We start from the raw sequence: 14,505 nt of genomic DNA, 5'->3' as shown, positions 1-14,505 counted from the left end.
TGGTTCGCCACATAGCAGGCTGCTCAGCCGCATGCAAGGATGACAACCACACCACCACGTGCGACAACAATAGGGCTCGGTGGGCTGAGCTGACCAGAACCATGGTGCCACGCGCGTTCCACATATGTGGCTGCCACTACAACAGCCTTCTCCGTGCACTGCCAAATTCTCACTTGCTCGCAGCTTCCGCTCTAGAGTCGTTGTCCGCTGCGCAGTATCCCGGTGATCCTCCGCAATGGCCAGAACGCGAAAGTCGTCGACAGCGACCAAAAAGACACCCGCGAAGGCCGCGAAAGCACACACGAATGGTGTTTCGAAACCGAAAGCCGCAGCCCGTAAACCCACCAAGCATGCAAGCGAGAAGAAACCAAAGGCGAATGCGCCTACTATCACATCGCACCCTCTCACTCGCGCCACAAACACGGCTCCTGTAGACTTCATCATCCGCGGCGACGCCGACAATGCTGCCTTCACGCTTACCGCCTACCGCGGTGAAGGTATGTGTCTGCTCGCAATGAACTGGAAGAACGACACCCCTCCTCAAAACTTCGTCGGTTTCGCCATCGAATACATGCCGCCCAACGGCAAGCAATTCTACGCCTTGCAGAATCGCATTGCCTTTCCCAGTAAGGGCGAGCAGATCAACCCCAACACCCTCTCCAGCCGCTTGTCGCCCATCCAGAAGTTCCGTTGGATCCACTTCCCGCAAGACGCTGACACAGAGACCCCGGGCGACTTCACCTACCGCGTGACAGATGTGTATATGGATGGCCAGGGCAGGCTTAGCTACGGGCATTACCAGGAAGTAGCCATTTCGCTAATCGCCGAGACGTACCCTGGAGAGCTGAACATCTGCTTCACGCGCGGCTTCATCTCTTCGCAGGCTTTCATTGACAAATTCGGCACGAATGGCGGTGTCGGGACTATCTTGCCGACGAGCGCAAACACAAGCATTTCATTCGAATCCACCGATCCGCAAGAGGAAAAGGCGCTCGAGTGGATGGGCTTCGAAGCGAGGCGCGTAATCTTGAGTACGTTGGATGCCGCCATTGCCGACACTTCGGCGCAGGTCAAGGTCCTCGCCTACGACTTCAACGATCCCGAGATTGTTGACCAACTTGAGCAGCTTGGGAACCGGCTGAAGATCATCATCGATGACTCCGGATCCCATAAACCTGCTACTGCGTCAGAGACGGTAGCAGAGGCAACACTGGTCAAATCTGCCGGAGCCGACAACGTGCAACGCCAGCACATGGGCGGCCTGCAGCATAACAAAGTCATCATCGTTGACGGCGACGAGACAAAGATTGCCATCGGAGGCTCTACTAACCTCTCATGGCGTGGTCTGTATGTCCAGAACAACAACGCCGTCGTCTTGCAGGGCGCCAACAGCGTGAAGGTCTTCAGCGACGCTTTCGACGCTCTCTGGGCTAGTCCGAACAACGTGAGCGGCTCCGACAATACCCCTTCCGCGGACTGGGTCGATCTCGGCTTCAGCGAATTTGACGCTCGAGTAACCTTCTCACCTCACAGCAAATCCGACGCCAAACCGGCGGAGATAGGAACGGCTATAGATGGCGTGAACTCGAGCCTGTTTTACTCTCTTGCCTTTCTCTACGAGACTAAAGGGATCATCCGCGACTCCATTGAGAAAAGGACGGATGACAAGTCGAACGACATCTTCGTGTACGGCATCTCGGATAAGACTGTTGGTGGCCTAGACGTCCAGGAGCCTAATGGCAACCCGCCGGTAGCCTTTCTGGCCGCTCTGATGCAGGATATACCCCAGCCGTTCAAGGAAGAGGCGACTGGAGGTTGTGGCACTCGCCTGCATCATAAGTTCATCGTTCTGGATTTCAACACGGAGAACGCTTGTGTGTACACCGGCTCGTATAATTTCTCCGTGGCGGCGGATACCAAGAATGCGGAGAACCTGTTTGTGCTTAGAGACCAGCGGATTGCCACTAGCTATGCGGTCGAAGCCGTGTCGATGTTTGATCATTACTCGTTCCGTGATGCTGAGGCCAAGGCGAAGGATGATAAGCCGTTGGAGCTTCAGATGCCGCCTGGTGATGGCAGTCAGAGCAAGCCTTGGTGGGATAAGTACTGGACTAATCCGACGAAGAAGCGGGACCAGGAGCTGTTTGGGCAGTGAGAGTTTGCGTTCTGCCGGGTTGGGATGTCTGGGTGGTGATCTGTAACGATATGATGAGCTTCAAGAGGAGTATTCCGGATGCTGGCCGCAGCGCCGAGCACATGAATTTCCGTATTGTCGAGCTTTCTGAGTTTGAACGGCCACGACTCGCATAGTGAAGGCTCTCAGCGAGCTCTCACCCCAACCCCCACACTCCCCGTATCGAACAACTCCACCAACCCGCTCCCCACACACTCCGCAAGCACCCATTCAAACCTCAACCCATAAAACTCGCGCCACTTCTTCGTCTTTCCCGGCAACACCCCACTCCACTCCCCTCTAGCCCGCTTAGCCCTACTCGCCGCATCACCCAGCACATTGCCCTCCCATTTCTCCTTGAGCAAGTCCCGCGTAGCCTCTTTATAGCGAGGACTGAGTTGCTTCAGCAGGTTGAGTAAGTGCTGGCGGGCTTCGGTGAGGAGTTTGAGGTAGGCGCCTGTTGATGGGAGACTGAAGGCCATTTCTGGTGTGAGACGGTTACGAGTGGGTTGGGTGGCTAGGGAGGAGCCTCCGCCGCCGGATTCGTGGATGGCGTTTTGGCCGCCTATTGCTGCTATGGAGCCTGTGGGTGCGGTGTGGCCGGCTTGGGAGAGTGGGATGAGTGAGGAGGCGCCGGGGGGTGCGAAGAGGTTGCTTGCACTCGTGAGGGCGGCTGGGTTGGTAAGGAAGCCGGCTGAGACGAGTTGTTGGATTTCGGTTTGTGATAGAGATGTGGTGGAGGTCGTTGCAGAGTCTGGCCGAGCGTCCAGTAATAGTGCATACTTTTGCTTGAGGTCAGGCGGTAGGCCTGAGTCGTCTAAGGCACTCTTCCAGTCCTCCGTCAACGCAATACCGTCGCCTACAGCAGTGCCACCCTTGCCTCTCCCGGGAATCACCACCCTTCTCACCTTGCCTTCTGCGACCAACCGCGCCAGCTCCCGTTCCGTCTCCGTCGAGCTCACACTCAGCGCATGGAGGTGCGCCGTGCTCACAATTGGTGGCATGGCTTTCCGGAAACGCAGGATGTCGCTGATACGTTCGCTATTCATACCTGCCACCGCGGGAACGTCATCCCAGGCATCCTCAAGCGCAGATCTGGCCAAGCTGATCACGCCTTGCCTTACTCCGGAGGGTGACAGAGAAGGTATACCGCCTACATCGTCCAGTCGGTCCGTTGCATTCTCCTTGTCTGCGAGACTGGACTTCCTCGAGCCTGGCTTCTTGCGCGGCAGGCTGGAGAAAGGCGAGGGGGAGCTCTTGCGGCGAGCAAATGGGCTGATGGATTTTGGCATGATTTTGCCGATCCAACATACATACACCTCAATCTCAGCCTTGTCCTCTGCGCTGGACTCTGCTTCTCCTCCCGACAGAATATGAGTGACTCATGCTTGGATGGCCGTTGCAGGAGCTCATCCGGTGCATTCAGCGCATCGCCTGATGATACGCCTCTTCCTCACGCAGAAGTGAGAGAGACATCCACCGAAGCTGGTATGGGAGAAAACAGACCTCGCCGTCGTTGCCGCATCCGGTCAGAAGCCGCATGTTCCCGGAACCTACAGCACCAAAGCCTTGACCCGCCACGTCATTTTGCATGAAACTCTGTCTCTCCCTAATGCGTGCGCTGCACCAGCTGGTGCATGTGACTTGCCCAGCATAACCGTTCAGTGCGCCCCGTTGAGACTTAGTGAGGTGTAAGACAATATATCGCTATCCATCGTCGCAATGTTGACGCGCCCACTGCCCTCATGATCGCCAATGGCCACCGCTTCGTGCCCTCATCGCTAATCTCAGACGACAAGCCCATCTCCATCCGCCCCAAATCCGGCATCATGTCACTCGACCTGGGCGTGGCTGATCCGTTCACTCGGCATAGCCATCATAACGAGATACCCACGACATACGCCGACCCGGCGCTAGACGTTCTTGAGCGCATCGACGAGAATGACTTCGACGAGGACTCCATCAAAGAGACTCCCCCACGGCCCAACCATCAGAGGCAGACGAGCGAACCGCGACCTCTGGGCGAGGTGATGGATGAGGTTGAGCGGACCGGCAGTCCGAGCTTGCGGCATCCCAAGGGAAGGCTGGAGGGCAAGGCCGGCGGGTTCCTGCAGGGCATTCAAATGACTCCCCAGGAGAGCTTGTCCCTCGACGGCGTGGACGAGGCCAAGCAGAATGGAGTACCGCATTCACCCAGTCTCGCTGCATACACGAACGGCAACGGCGTAGCTGCGCGACATGCGTTGGGTACAGAGGCGCCAGACACTTACGAGGCGATAGGCGAGGACGAGAGCCCGCGGAGCCCGGTGCGGAAGGCGCACAAGCGCGTGTCTTCGCGGTCGCTGAACGGCACGGCGAAGAGGCAGCAGCTTGAGCAAGTCGATGAGCAACTCGAGTCTGATGGACAAACCCAGCACAACGAGCAAGTTGAGCAGAATGAAGAAGTTGAACGGAATCAGCTGGCCGAACGTAACGGGGAGCTGTCAGCAATAACAAAACCTGCAGCAACGTCGTCGGGTGGAGTTGACGAGCAAGATCAAAGACCTGCTGTCGACCAGGAGCATGCAGCGCCTGCACTGTCGTTGCCCAACGGTGCGGATGAGCATAACCAGGAACCATTCCTCGACGAGGAGCACGCAACGCCAGGGCAGCTCGTCTACGAGAACCTACGGAGCAGCAAGTCCGGCACGAATCTGGCCTCGATCAAACCTTCAGCCAACTATCAGATATCACTAGCGCAACGAGAAGACAAGCCACCCACAAGCGAAGCACCAGGCGAAGCCAGCAAAGCACAAGCGCACATGCGAAGAGACAGTGAGCTGGTCTCCGGTCGGCGAGCCGGTGCAGGCTGGTCAAGAAGCGCAATCCGATGGGCACCACTCAACGTACCTCTCCAAAGGCGACTACAAACCTGCATGGTGCTCGTCCACACCCTCAGCATAGCCGGAAGCCTAGCCATCTTCTTCCTACTATGCACCGTTCCTCTTCTCTGGCCAATCCTCCTACCATACCTCCTCTACGTCCTACTATCGCGAGCAGCGGTCGACGGCAAACTCTCCTTCCGCAACGACTACCTTCGCCGCTCAAGAATCTGGTCCCTCTTCGCCTCCTACTTCCCAGCCCGCCTCCACCGCAGCCAAGAGCTCGAACCGGGACGGAAATACATCTTCGGCTACCATCCGCACGGCATCATCTCGCACGGCGCCTTTGCCGCTTTCGCCACCGAAGCTCTGGGATTCAGCCAGCTGTTCCCGGGTATCACGAATACTCTCCTCACGCTCGACAGCAACTTCCGCGTCCCGCTGTATCGGGAGTACGCGCTCGGCATGGGTCTCGCGTCCGTGTCACGGGAGAGCTGTGAGAATATCCTTGCGCGTGGCGGGCCGAATGGCGAAGGTATGGGTCGGGCTATCACGATTGTGGTGGGAGGTGCCCGGGAGTCGCTGGACGCCAAGCCGTATACCTTACGACTGGTTCTGAAGCGGAGGAAGGGCTTCGTCAAACTCGCCATTCGCACTGGAGCTGATCTCGTACCTGTACTCGCCTTCGGCGAAAACGACATTTACGATCAATTCGACGCTAGCTCGCACCCGCACGTTCACCGAGCGCAGTTGTTTGTGAAGAAGATGATGGGTTTCACCATCCCACTCTTCCACGCGAGAGGTGAGCTTCATGTCCTTACCTTCCACACCCACACGAACCCCTACTGATATGGTAAGTTAGGCGTCTTCAACTACGACGTAGGCCTCATGCCCTACCGCCGCCCCATCAACATCGTCGTCGGCCGGCCCATCCCCATCGTGCAGAGCAAGACGCCCGACCCGGCGTACGTGGATCAGATCCATGAGCTGTACGTTGCCGAGTTGGTGCGGTTGTGGGATGAGTGGAAGGATACTTTTGCGCGGTATCGGCAGGGGGAGTTGGAGGTGGTGGAGTGAGGGGATGCAATGCAATGCAAATGTTCCCGCTTATAGGCGGTTTTCTTGGATGTCGTTCGTAGTGTAACATGATGATTTGGAGTGGGATGTACAGATCTTTAATGTCTGTCAAGATCTGTTGAAGACGGATTTATTCTGTTCTATTCCTTTTCTCGCAGAACTCGCGACTGCCAGCGCTTTGCTACTACATGTACCGTACGGTTAAGAGTAACCGATCGGGGTTAGCGCACGCTCAACCCGACATACCTCCAGGCTGCGCAGAACAAGTGTCAACTCAATCCTGGCGCAGCGTCTTCAGCTTGGAACATCCTAGGCACCCGAGTTACGTCCATCTTATAGCAGGTCGAGGACGAAAGGTGGGGATGTAAGTGTAATGTCCTGCGAAGACTACTCTCAGCCTACCGACCTTCGCACTCTCCTACATTCAAGACCAGGTCAACATGTCTTCTTCGAGCCCGAAAGCATCAGACCTGCAATTCATGTCACTCCCCTACGACGTGCGATATCAAATCTACAAGCACCTCTTTCCATCTGTAGATCAGATCTACATTTCAGTAACCAATGACGGTCTACAGGTCATCCGGCCTGAGCGAGACATCTCCGTCGACCTCCTCCTGACATGTCGTCCTCTCTACAAAGAAGTGGGCGCCTTTTTCTACGGCAGCTATCTCTTTAACCTGGTCGGCGTGAAGCAAGACTGTCTCACCCAGTACCGGCAGTTCCTACGGACGATGCGCCGGCATGCACGACAAGAGGTCCATATTAACGCTTTCAGCAATGGCGAGCACTCTTCCACTATGTGCATCTCTATGCAAGTTGGGGATGCGAAGATGGCCGTGCTAAACCGAAGGCGAAGGGGTGAGGCTAAGACGATCCGTGAGCTGGAACTGGAAGTTGCGCGGACGGCGAAACGACCTGCGGATGCCGTGGACGTTGGACTGTACGGTCGTGGTGGTATGACGCTGTTCGCTGTGCTTGCACTCGTCATGGCCTTATTCGTGGCTTTGATGTGCCCGTACCTGGTGCTCAGCATGAATGATTGTTCAGTCTCGTGGATCGGTGGAGTAAATGGCTGCTTGTCGAGGCCGCTCTCCCGGACGACGGCATACGTCGGCTGAAGTCTTGCTGCCGCCGATACCTGACTTGGTTGGATGCTGTGACCGCGAGGCATCCGTCAAGGTGCAATGACATGCTTTCGTGAGGCATGTGCCATTGCAGTCACGGACCGCTAGCTCCAGAGCCGAACAGGAAGTTTGCAACACCTTCAGCGCCAAACCGTTTCCCACATCGCGGTCCAGGTTTCAAAGCTATGGTCTCACATAAAGCTTTAACATCATTAGTAGCGATGGTGCTACTGTCTATCTGCAGTGCGATTACTACCGACATGGTGGTAACATTCACCACTATTGCCAACGCTCACAACATACGTGCGGCAGACGACCGGATCCGAGGGCTTGGTGCATATACAAGCCCAGTGTTTAGCTATGCATCTTCAATGAGCGCACCACCGCCACTGTATAGCGAGTCCAATGGGCACCTATCTTTACCAGCCGTGCAGAACACGGCGTCAGTGGGCGAGAGGTTGCCATTGCCGACCACAAAGGGCACCTGCTTCGTAGGGTAATAATCCTAATAACGGACTGCCGCCGGCTCCCAAGAATGTCTCTTTGAGCCCCTGGAGCATGACGCGCTTCCGCGGCGGCCTCGACCGGCAACGTCACGATACCGTACGGTACATCCCACATCGCAAGCTTTACCGGCAACATCAATAAGGCCACTTTCGTTAGCGCGGAGTCCATGCCGCACTCTACCGTCGGGAGTCAAGCCATCCGCTCCAGGTTCAACTCTACTGCAGTATTGCCGAAGTCGACGACTGTTGGTCCTGCATCCACACTGCCGCCATCTACGCTCTGCGCGGATTGCACGGCATCGGCATCCGTTAGCCATGCAGCAACAGGTGGAGAGTCTCCGAGTACCACGAATGTCGGCGAAGAGACTTTCGGTACTGCACTGGCGTTGGAGTCTGGACATTCCTCATCGAGCGCGCTCACAAGATCCTCCACATTCATCGGGCTATTTGCGAGCACGAGCGATTGCGCCAAAGCATATCCGTGAATCGACATCTGTTGAGGGTTGAAAGGATGTATCTCTTAAATGCGCGTGCTACGGAGCACAATCTGTAGCGGTGTAGGAAGAACGGCAACCACTATACCGCCTACTTCTTGCCCTGCAGCCACCCACTCACTGTACCGAACACTGACTGCGTTGATACTGAGTTGCCAATTTGAGGCTCCGACCCCGTTGGTGGTTTCGGCGGCTCCCAAGCCTTGACGTTGCGAGTGCCGGGGTCTTTCAGATCAAGTTCGAATCGATCTGGAAGCTTCAAACCCTGCTTCGTGTACAGTTCCATGACCGTGGCGGACACACCGTCTTTGTACAGCCATGGATCTTTGGTCTCGTACTGCCATGCCTCAACCATCTCCCGGCACCACTGCAACACCACCTCGTACTCTGGCTTCTCAGCAAGGTTCACAACTTCGTCCGCATCGGCCTCCACGTCGTACAGCTCCTCGATTCCGCGGAAGAGGTACTGCTGAAGCGGTCGCTTCCCGATCTTCACCGGGCCGTCTTTGTTGCGGACACCTTCCCAGGTAAGACTGCCGTATAGATCGGCCGCAAATGGGAAGTCGAGCTTGTAAGCTATGTTACGATGGTACTTGTATTTGTGCGTGCGAATGAACCGGGTCGGCCAGTAGTTCTGAACTTCATGGAAAGTGTGCGATCCAAAGACATGGTGCTTCCACTCCGTTCGTGGCAAGAGACTCGCTTCTTGCAGGATCGGGAGCAGGGAATTGCCGAGACGCTTGGGCGACTTGGTTCCATTGGGAGTCTTGACATCATCATCGCGCTTGCCCGCCCATGCGAGCGCGGTAGGCACGATGTCTAGCCACGATGCCATGTTGGGGTTGACAATGCCGGCGGTCTGTCCAGGTTGCTTTATGAGCAAAGGCAATTGCACGCCAGCATCGTACAACGTCGTCTTTGAGTTGATGAAGGGTGCACCGTTATCGCTGACGAACACTATGAAAGTGTTCTTGTCAAGGCCACGCTGCTTTAACTCGCTTAGAATCAGTCCAACTCCGAGGTCCATGCGACTGATACTCTTGTAATACTGCACCAGCTCCGTGCGGAGCTCTTCCACATCAGTCATGAAAGACTGGACCTCGACCGCGTTGGCATCGTAGTCTGGTACTTCTTTGTCGAGGTTAGCATCCAAGACTTCCTTGTTGTCGTTGGCAAAGCCTCCACGGGTCTCATCCCGGTGTGGATCATGGAAGCCCACGGTGAGGTGAAACGGTCGCTTCGAGTCTTGCGCCTTGTCGAAGAAAGAAGCCGCCCGCTCAGCGACCCACTTGACATTCCGGCTTTCTGAAGAGTCGAACACTTCCCAAGGATACACTCTCCGCGGCCCGACGTGCACTTTGCCAATGATGCCTGTCTGGTAGCCTAGAGAGTTGAAGATGACGGGTACAGTGTCGATGTGTTCATGGGTCATGAAGTGGTTCCATTGATGCTCAAGTCCATACTGACCGTTCTGGTGAGTATGCAAGCCGGTGTATATGGTTGATCGGCTCCCGCTGCAGGATGCGGTGCTTGCATAAGCGTTGGTAAAGCGTGTACCTTCTGCTGCTAATGTGTCCAGGTGGGGAGTTTGTATGGTATTACAGCCATAGCAATGGAGATAGTCACGTCCTAGATCATCCGCAATCAGGAGCAGGACATTTCTGTGCTCGCCACTTGTATGGGCTGCCATGCTGGCGATGTCACGAATTAACAAACCAGGCGGCTGAAGTAGCTCTTCGGGTGAGGCCGACTGCTACAAGACATTAAATCGCTGAGCAGAATCAAGCTTGCATGGGTGAAATTCATTCAGAAGCATTATCGAACTTCGTGACAAACCTATGTAAGTACTGCTCTTGTTGTCTTCCGAAGTCAGACTACGGAGCGCACGGATGTATGGTAGCGGGCTCTGAGTGGCTGAATTGTGATGGTACGATTACTCATTGTGGTACCCAAATCACGCCTTAAACGAGCTCTCAGGTCCCTCAGCCCTTCTCACGTCGCTCCACCACCTGCCAACATGGACGACTATTACCAAACGCGCCGCGCACCCACTAAGAGCGCGAATACAGCATGCATCTGTCTCGGAACAAATACCTTGCCACACAGGCATGACGTGTTCGGCAGCCGTTACGCTGCTATCTCACTTCCGAAACAAAGTACCCCGGACAACCTCAATAAGCCATCTTCACCTTGCTACCGCCACCGCCCCATGTTACTCCCCCCGCATGTCGTTCAAGCAAATCTAACCATACGGTTGCTGCGGCGTCCGGAATAAAACCCATCGTAGACATGCCGATTCCGACCGCCGAGCGTATGTCGACCATCGTTGTCCCGACTGTAGTCCCACCCGCCGAACCATCCATTACGTACTCCTATTCCGCGCGTGGGACTATACCTGAAGGTCTGACCTCTGGACGACCTGCTGGACTTTCGGCCGCGACCTCCAAACAAGCCACCAAAGCCGAAGCCAAAGTCCCCTACGGTCAGCATCAGCGAGTGGATACCGACGCAGCTAATGCTAGAGCACTCACTGTAATCACGATGTCCGCCTCCTCTCCCATCATAACCTCCTGACAACCGAGGATACATGCCACCCGCAGCTGCACCGCCCCAGGGAAGGCTTCCGCCATGGTAACCAGACCCCCACATTGCTATGTTCCGCTGTAGTATGTCCGTTGGTCTTTAGTGGACGATGAATGATGGACGCTGCAGGTTTGCTCGGTTGATAGATCCTGGAGCACATCATTGCTAACGGCGTAGGAAGCACCAAGGTTTATGCTTGGTGCTATAGCACAGTCACTGGCAGTAACGCCAGTGCCTGCCGCTTGTATAATGACAGATGGTGGCCTCAACGCCACGTATGTGAGTCCTATAGTGACCCTAGCCAAGAACCTCAAGGCCGAAACCAAGCGAAACTTCGAATGCGGTACTCATGCAGACGGTCGGCTTACGAGTGCTACGGTGAGTGCATTGGCGGCGGAACGAATGCACCTTACCGACCAAGCGTGGAGGTGCCAAATTGGCCATTGTAACCCTTCTCCTAGTGGCCTATCTCACTCTGCTAGTGCCCCGTGCAGCCGTAGTCTGCTGGCCAGCGTATCTGCCATGCGTCCCTAAGAGGTCGTCAATAGCAGGCTGCAGGCACTGGGTCGCTCTGGCTCGCGGGACTTGACGAGACCAGAAGGCTATTCGTGCCATTACGTGCTTGGCTACGAAAGTCCACAGACGCTCTCAGCCGCCACGACAACATCTGATCACTGCTATGGCGCTTCCGACTGATTCTTGCGACGGCATAAACTGAAGTGCCCACAGCACTTCCATTCCGGGCTAAGCGTGCAACATTCCGGTGCTAAACAATGGCACCTTCGCTGTTAAGAGTGTGTTCTCACCATATTTGCAAAGCTCCAGCGCCTTTCCGCCTCCCAAGAACAACAGACACCTCACAGCGCGAAAGCTCGTCTGAGCCACAGAGCCGGCCGCAAGAACAGCGCTTGCGTAAGGAGTTTCCAGGACTAAGTGGAAAGCTGCCTCCTCTCCGCCAACATTCCACATTGTTCAAGAAGTGTGCAGATAAAATGGTCGACGGCAAGCACAGCACACGTAGAGCCGTGAAAGAAGGCCGCGCTGCTCTTGTTAGCGAGGCACCAGCAGACCTCACAGCACACGTCAGGCCTCGGCCGCATCGTCCAGGAGGTGGGCGCAGGCAAACCACTACACCGAAGGGCGTGAAAAGCGGACGAGCCGGGAAAACAAAGCAGCCGCCGAAGTCGCGCGCTGTGAGTCTCGGTCAAGCATTTACTGGCAGTCATCATCAACAAGACGCTGTTCAGCATTCCCCTGTGCCTGCGATTCCGGACAATGCAGAGCAACAATCACACAGCCATACGCAGCCCACACTGAAAGTATCGCTATACCAGCCGACTGTCGAAGACGCCGAAGAGAGCCCGCTCAATGATACTGTGCCAGCAGTGGGTTTGTTCGGACAGCCAGACGCCCTTGCCGATAATAGCGCTGCAACAACAACCACTGTGGAAGATGAGCACGGTGCTGGAGGTTCGACGGCCATTACTCCGGCCCACAATACGAATGGCCAACCAGGAGCCGCCGCAAAGGCTGCATTTGACATCTTCCGCATACGGAAGAACGTGCTTGAAGGTCTTGCATCCATAGCTCAACCCGATCGAGCCGATGCAAACCAACCCGCGCAGTCTACTGCACCGACACCCTCCACTTCCCAGCCATCAGTTTCAACAGCGCTAACAAGCGTTCAGCCTGGAGCAGGGAGCGATGTTTTGAAGATGCCACCACCCGCGCTTATGCCAAGGCCGTCAAATCAAAAGGCGGCTGTACCGAGCAACACTGTGACGGAAGACAAGGCCAAACAGCCGAATGGAGCTGCAAACCTCACCAGCGAGCATCATGCGAAGCCGCACTCCAGGCCACGGATTGGTCCCGCAGAGGCGAGCTCTAGTATGAATGTCGATGATGCAGATGATGCTTCACTCTTTGGAGACGACCCACCGGCACAGCCAGAAGCACCTAGACCTTCCCTGGCACTCCCGAAGACATCAGTGGAACCGAGGGGTACGGTGCGTTTCCCCCACCAGCGAACAAGCTGCGAGCTATGAACGCGGGTTCGCTAAGGGACTGCGGCTACCTGGTCTTGGCCACCATGACCGGCTGCCATCGCAGCAATTCGGCCGTATACTCAACAGCTCGTCTATATTGCTACCACCGCGAGCACCAAGGCTGGAAGGCATCGAGAAGCCAGCTGAAGGCCACAAACGGCTGGAGGAGAATACACAACTCGCAAATGGCACGCATAATGTTGATACGATCGAGTCCCACTAAAGAAGTGGAACGGACGAGTGCGAAACGAAAATTGCCGGTGTCGATGCGTGACTCAGAAGACCTCGTTCTGACTGATAGCCTCGCATCAACACTGTTCACCAACTACCGCGTCGAGTATTCTCCTCCTCTGCCTAAGTCACGACGATATATGACGTGAGTTCCGCGAATTAGGTCAGTGTCCGTTTTAACTTGGCCTTGATACGCCGAACTCGGCTTCTGCTCACAGGAGCCCGTACCTGGCGGGCAGAAGCCGACACCCTGATGGCGGTGTTTGAACAAGGTGGTCGACTGCGATGACGCGAGTTGCTGGTTGTGTCATGGCAGCTTGTCGATAACAGCTATGATAGCTGGGAGGCTTCCAGGCCTGGAGCCGGAATACGAGTTCAATGGACGACTACCGGGAGCAGGAAGAGCAGCCAGCCCAGGTGTAGACCTGTAGCAGAGATAGGGCATACAGAGCGGAATACATCATGTCACCGAAAAACCACAGGAACGGCCCAGCTCGAAGTCAAACCACAGTAGGATGGGAGCATGCCTACCTAAAGGACTAGCGGAGAGCAACAGCAGGGATCAGCTGCAGAAAGTGAACATACTACGGCTTCACAATACCAAGCTGGAGCACCTGAACATGGGCATACTGACGCACAGCCTGGACGGCACGAGCAGAACCTGGGCAGTAGCGATTATGATGGCAATTATGATGTGGGACCAGATCTGAGCAACAGAATCATCACAGACAACGATCGACGACAAGCTGAGAGCTCTATGCGGTCCTGTTTCAGGCTAGCGGAGATGGCGATGCCTTTCTGGCAGACCTTGGCGATGGCAGCGACTATAACACATCAGTAATCGAGCAGCCAACGTGTACGCAGCGGGTCCGTGAACAATGCATTACGAGCCCAACCTCTACACGCCCGACTAGGAGTCCTCAAGGCATAGACATGGTAGCACTAGATCGTAGCAGATGTCTTGAGCCGTGCTCTGCAGACTCGATGCAGACTGCTTTGCAGACTCGATAGGGCAACCCTCTGCCATATTCGGATGAAACAGTACCAAATCTGTAGACCCTCGCGTAGGTAGCTGCCAATGAGTTAGAGTATGGTATTACCTTGGTGGAGCATAGCAGGCTGTCTTGTGACCATAAACATGCTCGAGTGCTCAATGCCGTCCACGCTCAAATAGGAAGGCAAGGCAGTCTGCATCGAGTCTGCAGACCACAACTCAAGACATCTTGTCACATTTGCATCGAACCAGGAACCGGGAACCCGAGTATCGCTTCGCGCTGCGCAGATAAGACAAGCGGGGATAACCATGCTGCGGGCAGATCTGCAGCGGTCCCGCCACCACTCACCCGCCCTGACCCTTCGCTCAATGTCTAAGACCAGAGCTGACTACTTGTTGCAGATCGCAGACCTGACT

General features: G+C 55.6%; 6 protein-coding genes across 6 annotated transcripts; 4 read left to right on the top strand and 2 right to left on the bottom strand.

The window, feature by feature from the left end:
• The first annotated feature begins 99 nt into the window (after positions 1-99).
• Positions 100-2,237, top strand: BAUCODRAFT_313851 (uncharacterized protein). Its single transcript, XM_007683368.1, has one exon. It carries the CDS (start codon positions 236-238, stop codon positions 2,153-2,155), a length of 1,920 nt encoding a protein of 639 aa, XP_007681558.1. The 5' UTR covers positions 100-235; the 3' UTR covers positions 2,156-2,237.
• An 82-nt stretch (positions 2,238-2,319) lies between these two features.
• On the bottom strand, positions 2,320-3,465 carry BAUCODRAFT_152365 (uncharacterized protein; the record flags this gene model as incomplete). The annotated part of the gene is made up of 1 exon (XM_007683367.1): positions 2,320-3,465. The coding sequence occupies one exon, from the start codon at positions 3,463-3,465 to the stop codon at positions 2,320-2,322; it is 1,146 nt and encodes a 381-aa protein (XP_007681557.1).
• Positions 3,466-3,746: 281 nt separating this feature from the next.
• BAUCODRAFT_39186 (uncharacterized protein) lies at positions 3,747-6,380 on the top strand. The gene is made up of 2 exons (XM_007683167.1): positions 3,747-5,836; positions 5,897-6,380. The coding sequence occupies exons 1-2, from the start codon at positions 3,919-3,921 to the stop codon at positions 6,109-6,111; spliced, it is 2,133 nt and encodes a 710-aa protein (XP_007681357.1). The 5' UTR covers positions 3,747-3,918; the 3' UTR covers positions 6,112-6,380.
• BAUCODRAFT_313702 (uncharacterized protein) lies at positions 6,367-7,279 on the top strand. The gene has a single exon (XM_007683366.1). The coding sequence runs from the start codon at positions 6,552-6,554 to the stop codon at positions 7,227-7,229; it is 678 nt and encodes a 225-aa protein (XP_007681556.1). The 5' UTR covers positions 6,367-6,551; the 3' UTR covers positions 7,230-7,279.
• Positions 7,280-8,234: 955 nt separating this feature from the next.
• Positions 8,235-10,126, bottom strand: BAUCODRAFT_313725 (uncharacterized protein). Its single transcript, XM_007683365.1, has one exon. The coding sequence runs from the start codon at positions 9,923-9,925 to the stop codon at positions 8,327-8,329; it is 1,599 nt and encodes a 532-aa protein (XP_007681555.1). The 5' UTR covers positions 9,926-10,126; the 3' UTR covers positions 8,235-8,326.
• A 1,465-nt stretch (positions 10,127-11,591) lies between these two features.
• BAUCODRAFT_126985 (uncharacterized protein) lies at positions 11,592-12,863 on the top strand (the record flags this gene model as incomplete). Its single annotated transcript, XM_007683364.1, has 1 exon — positions 11,592-12,863. One exon carries the CDS (start codon positions 11,592-11,594, stop codon positions 12,861-12,863), a length of 1,272 nt encoding a protein of 423 aa, XP_007681554.1.
• Between the last annotated feature and the right edge of the window lie 1,642 nt (positions 12,864-14,505).

The sequence above is a fragment of the Baudoinia panamericana genome (assembly GCF_000338955.1).
Source record: "Baudoinia panamericana UAMH 10762 unplaced genomic scaffold BAUCOscaffold_15, whole genome shotgun sequence".
Taxonomy (NCBI): domain Eukaryota; kingdom Fungi; phylum Ascomycota; class Dothideomycetes; order Mycosphaerellales; family Teratosphaeriaceae; genus Baudoinia; species Baudoinia panamericana.
Note: the sequence above shows the minus strand (reverse complement) of the source record. Positions and strands in the feature narration are given on the sequence as shown.

Excerpts from the sequence above, each read along its gene's own strand:
- BAUCODRAFT_313851 (XM_007683368.1), top strand. The coding sequence starts at position 236 with ATGGCCAGAACGCGAAAGTCGTCGACAGCGACCAAAAAGACACCCGCG.
- BAUCODRAFT_39186 (XM_007683167.1), top strand. The coding sequence starts at position 3,919 with ATGATCGCCAATGGCCACCGCTTCGTGCCCTCATCGCTAATCTCAGAC. Across the intron at positions 5,837-5,896 it reads CCCACTCTTCCACGCGAGAG|GCGTCTTCAACTACGACGTA; the intron begins GTGAGCTTCATG and ends ATGGTAAGTTAG.
- BAUCODRAFT_313702 (XM_007683366.1), top strand. The coding sequence starts at position 6,552 with ATGTCTTCTTCGAGCCCGAAAGCATCAGACCTGCAATTCATGTCACTC.
- BAUCODRAFT_313725 (XM_007683365.1), bottom strand. The coding sequence starts at position 9,925 with ATGGCAGCCCATACAAGTGGCGAGCACAGAAATGTCCTGCTCCTGATT.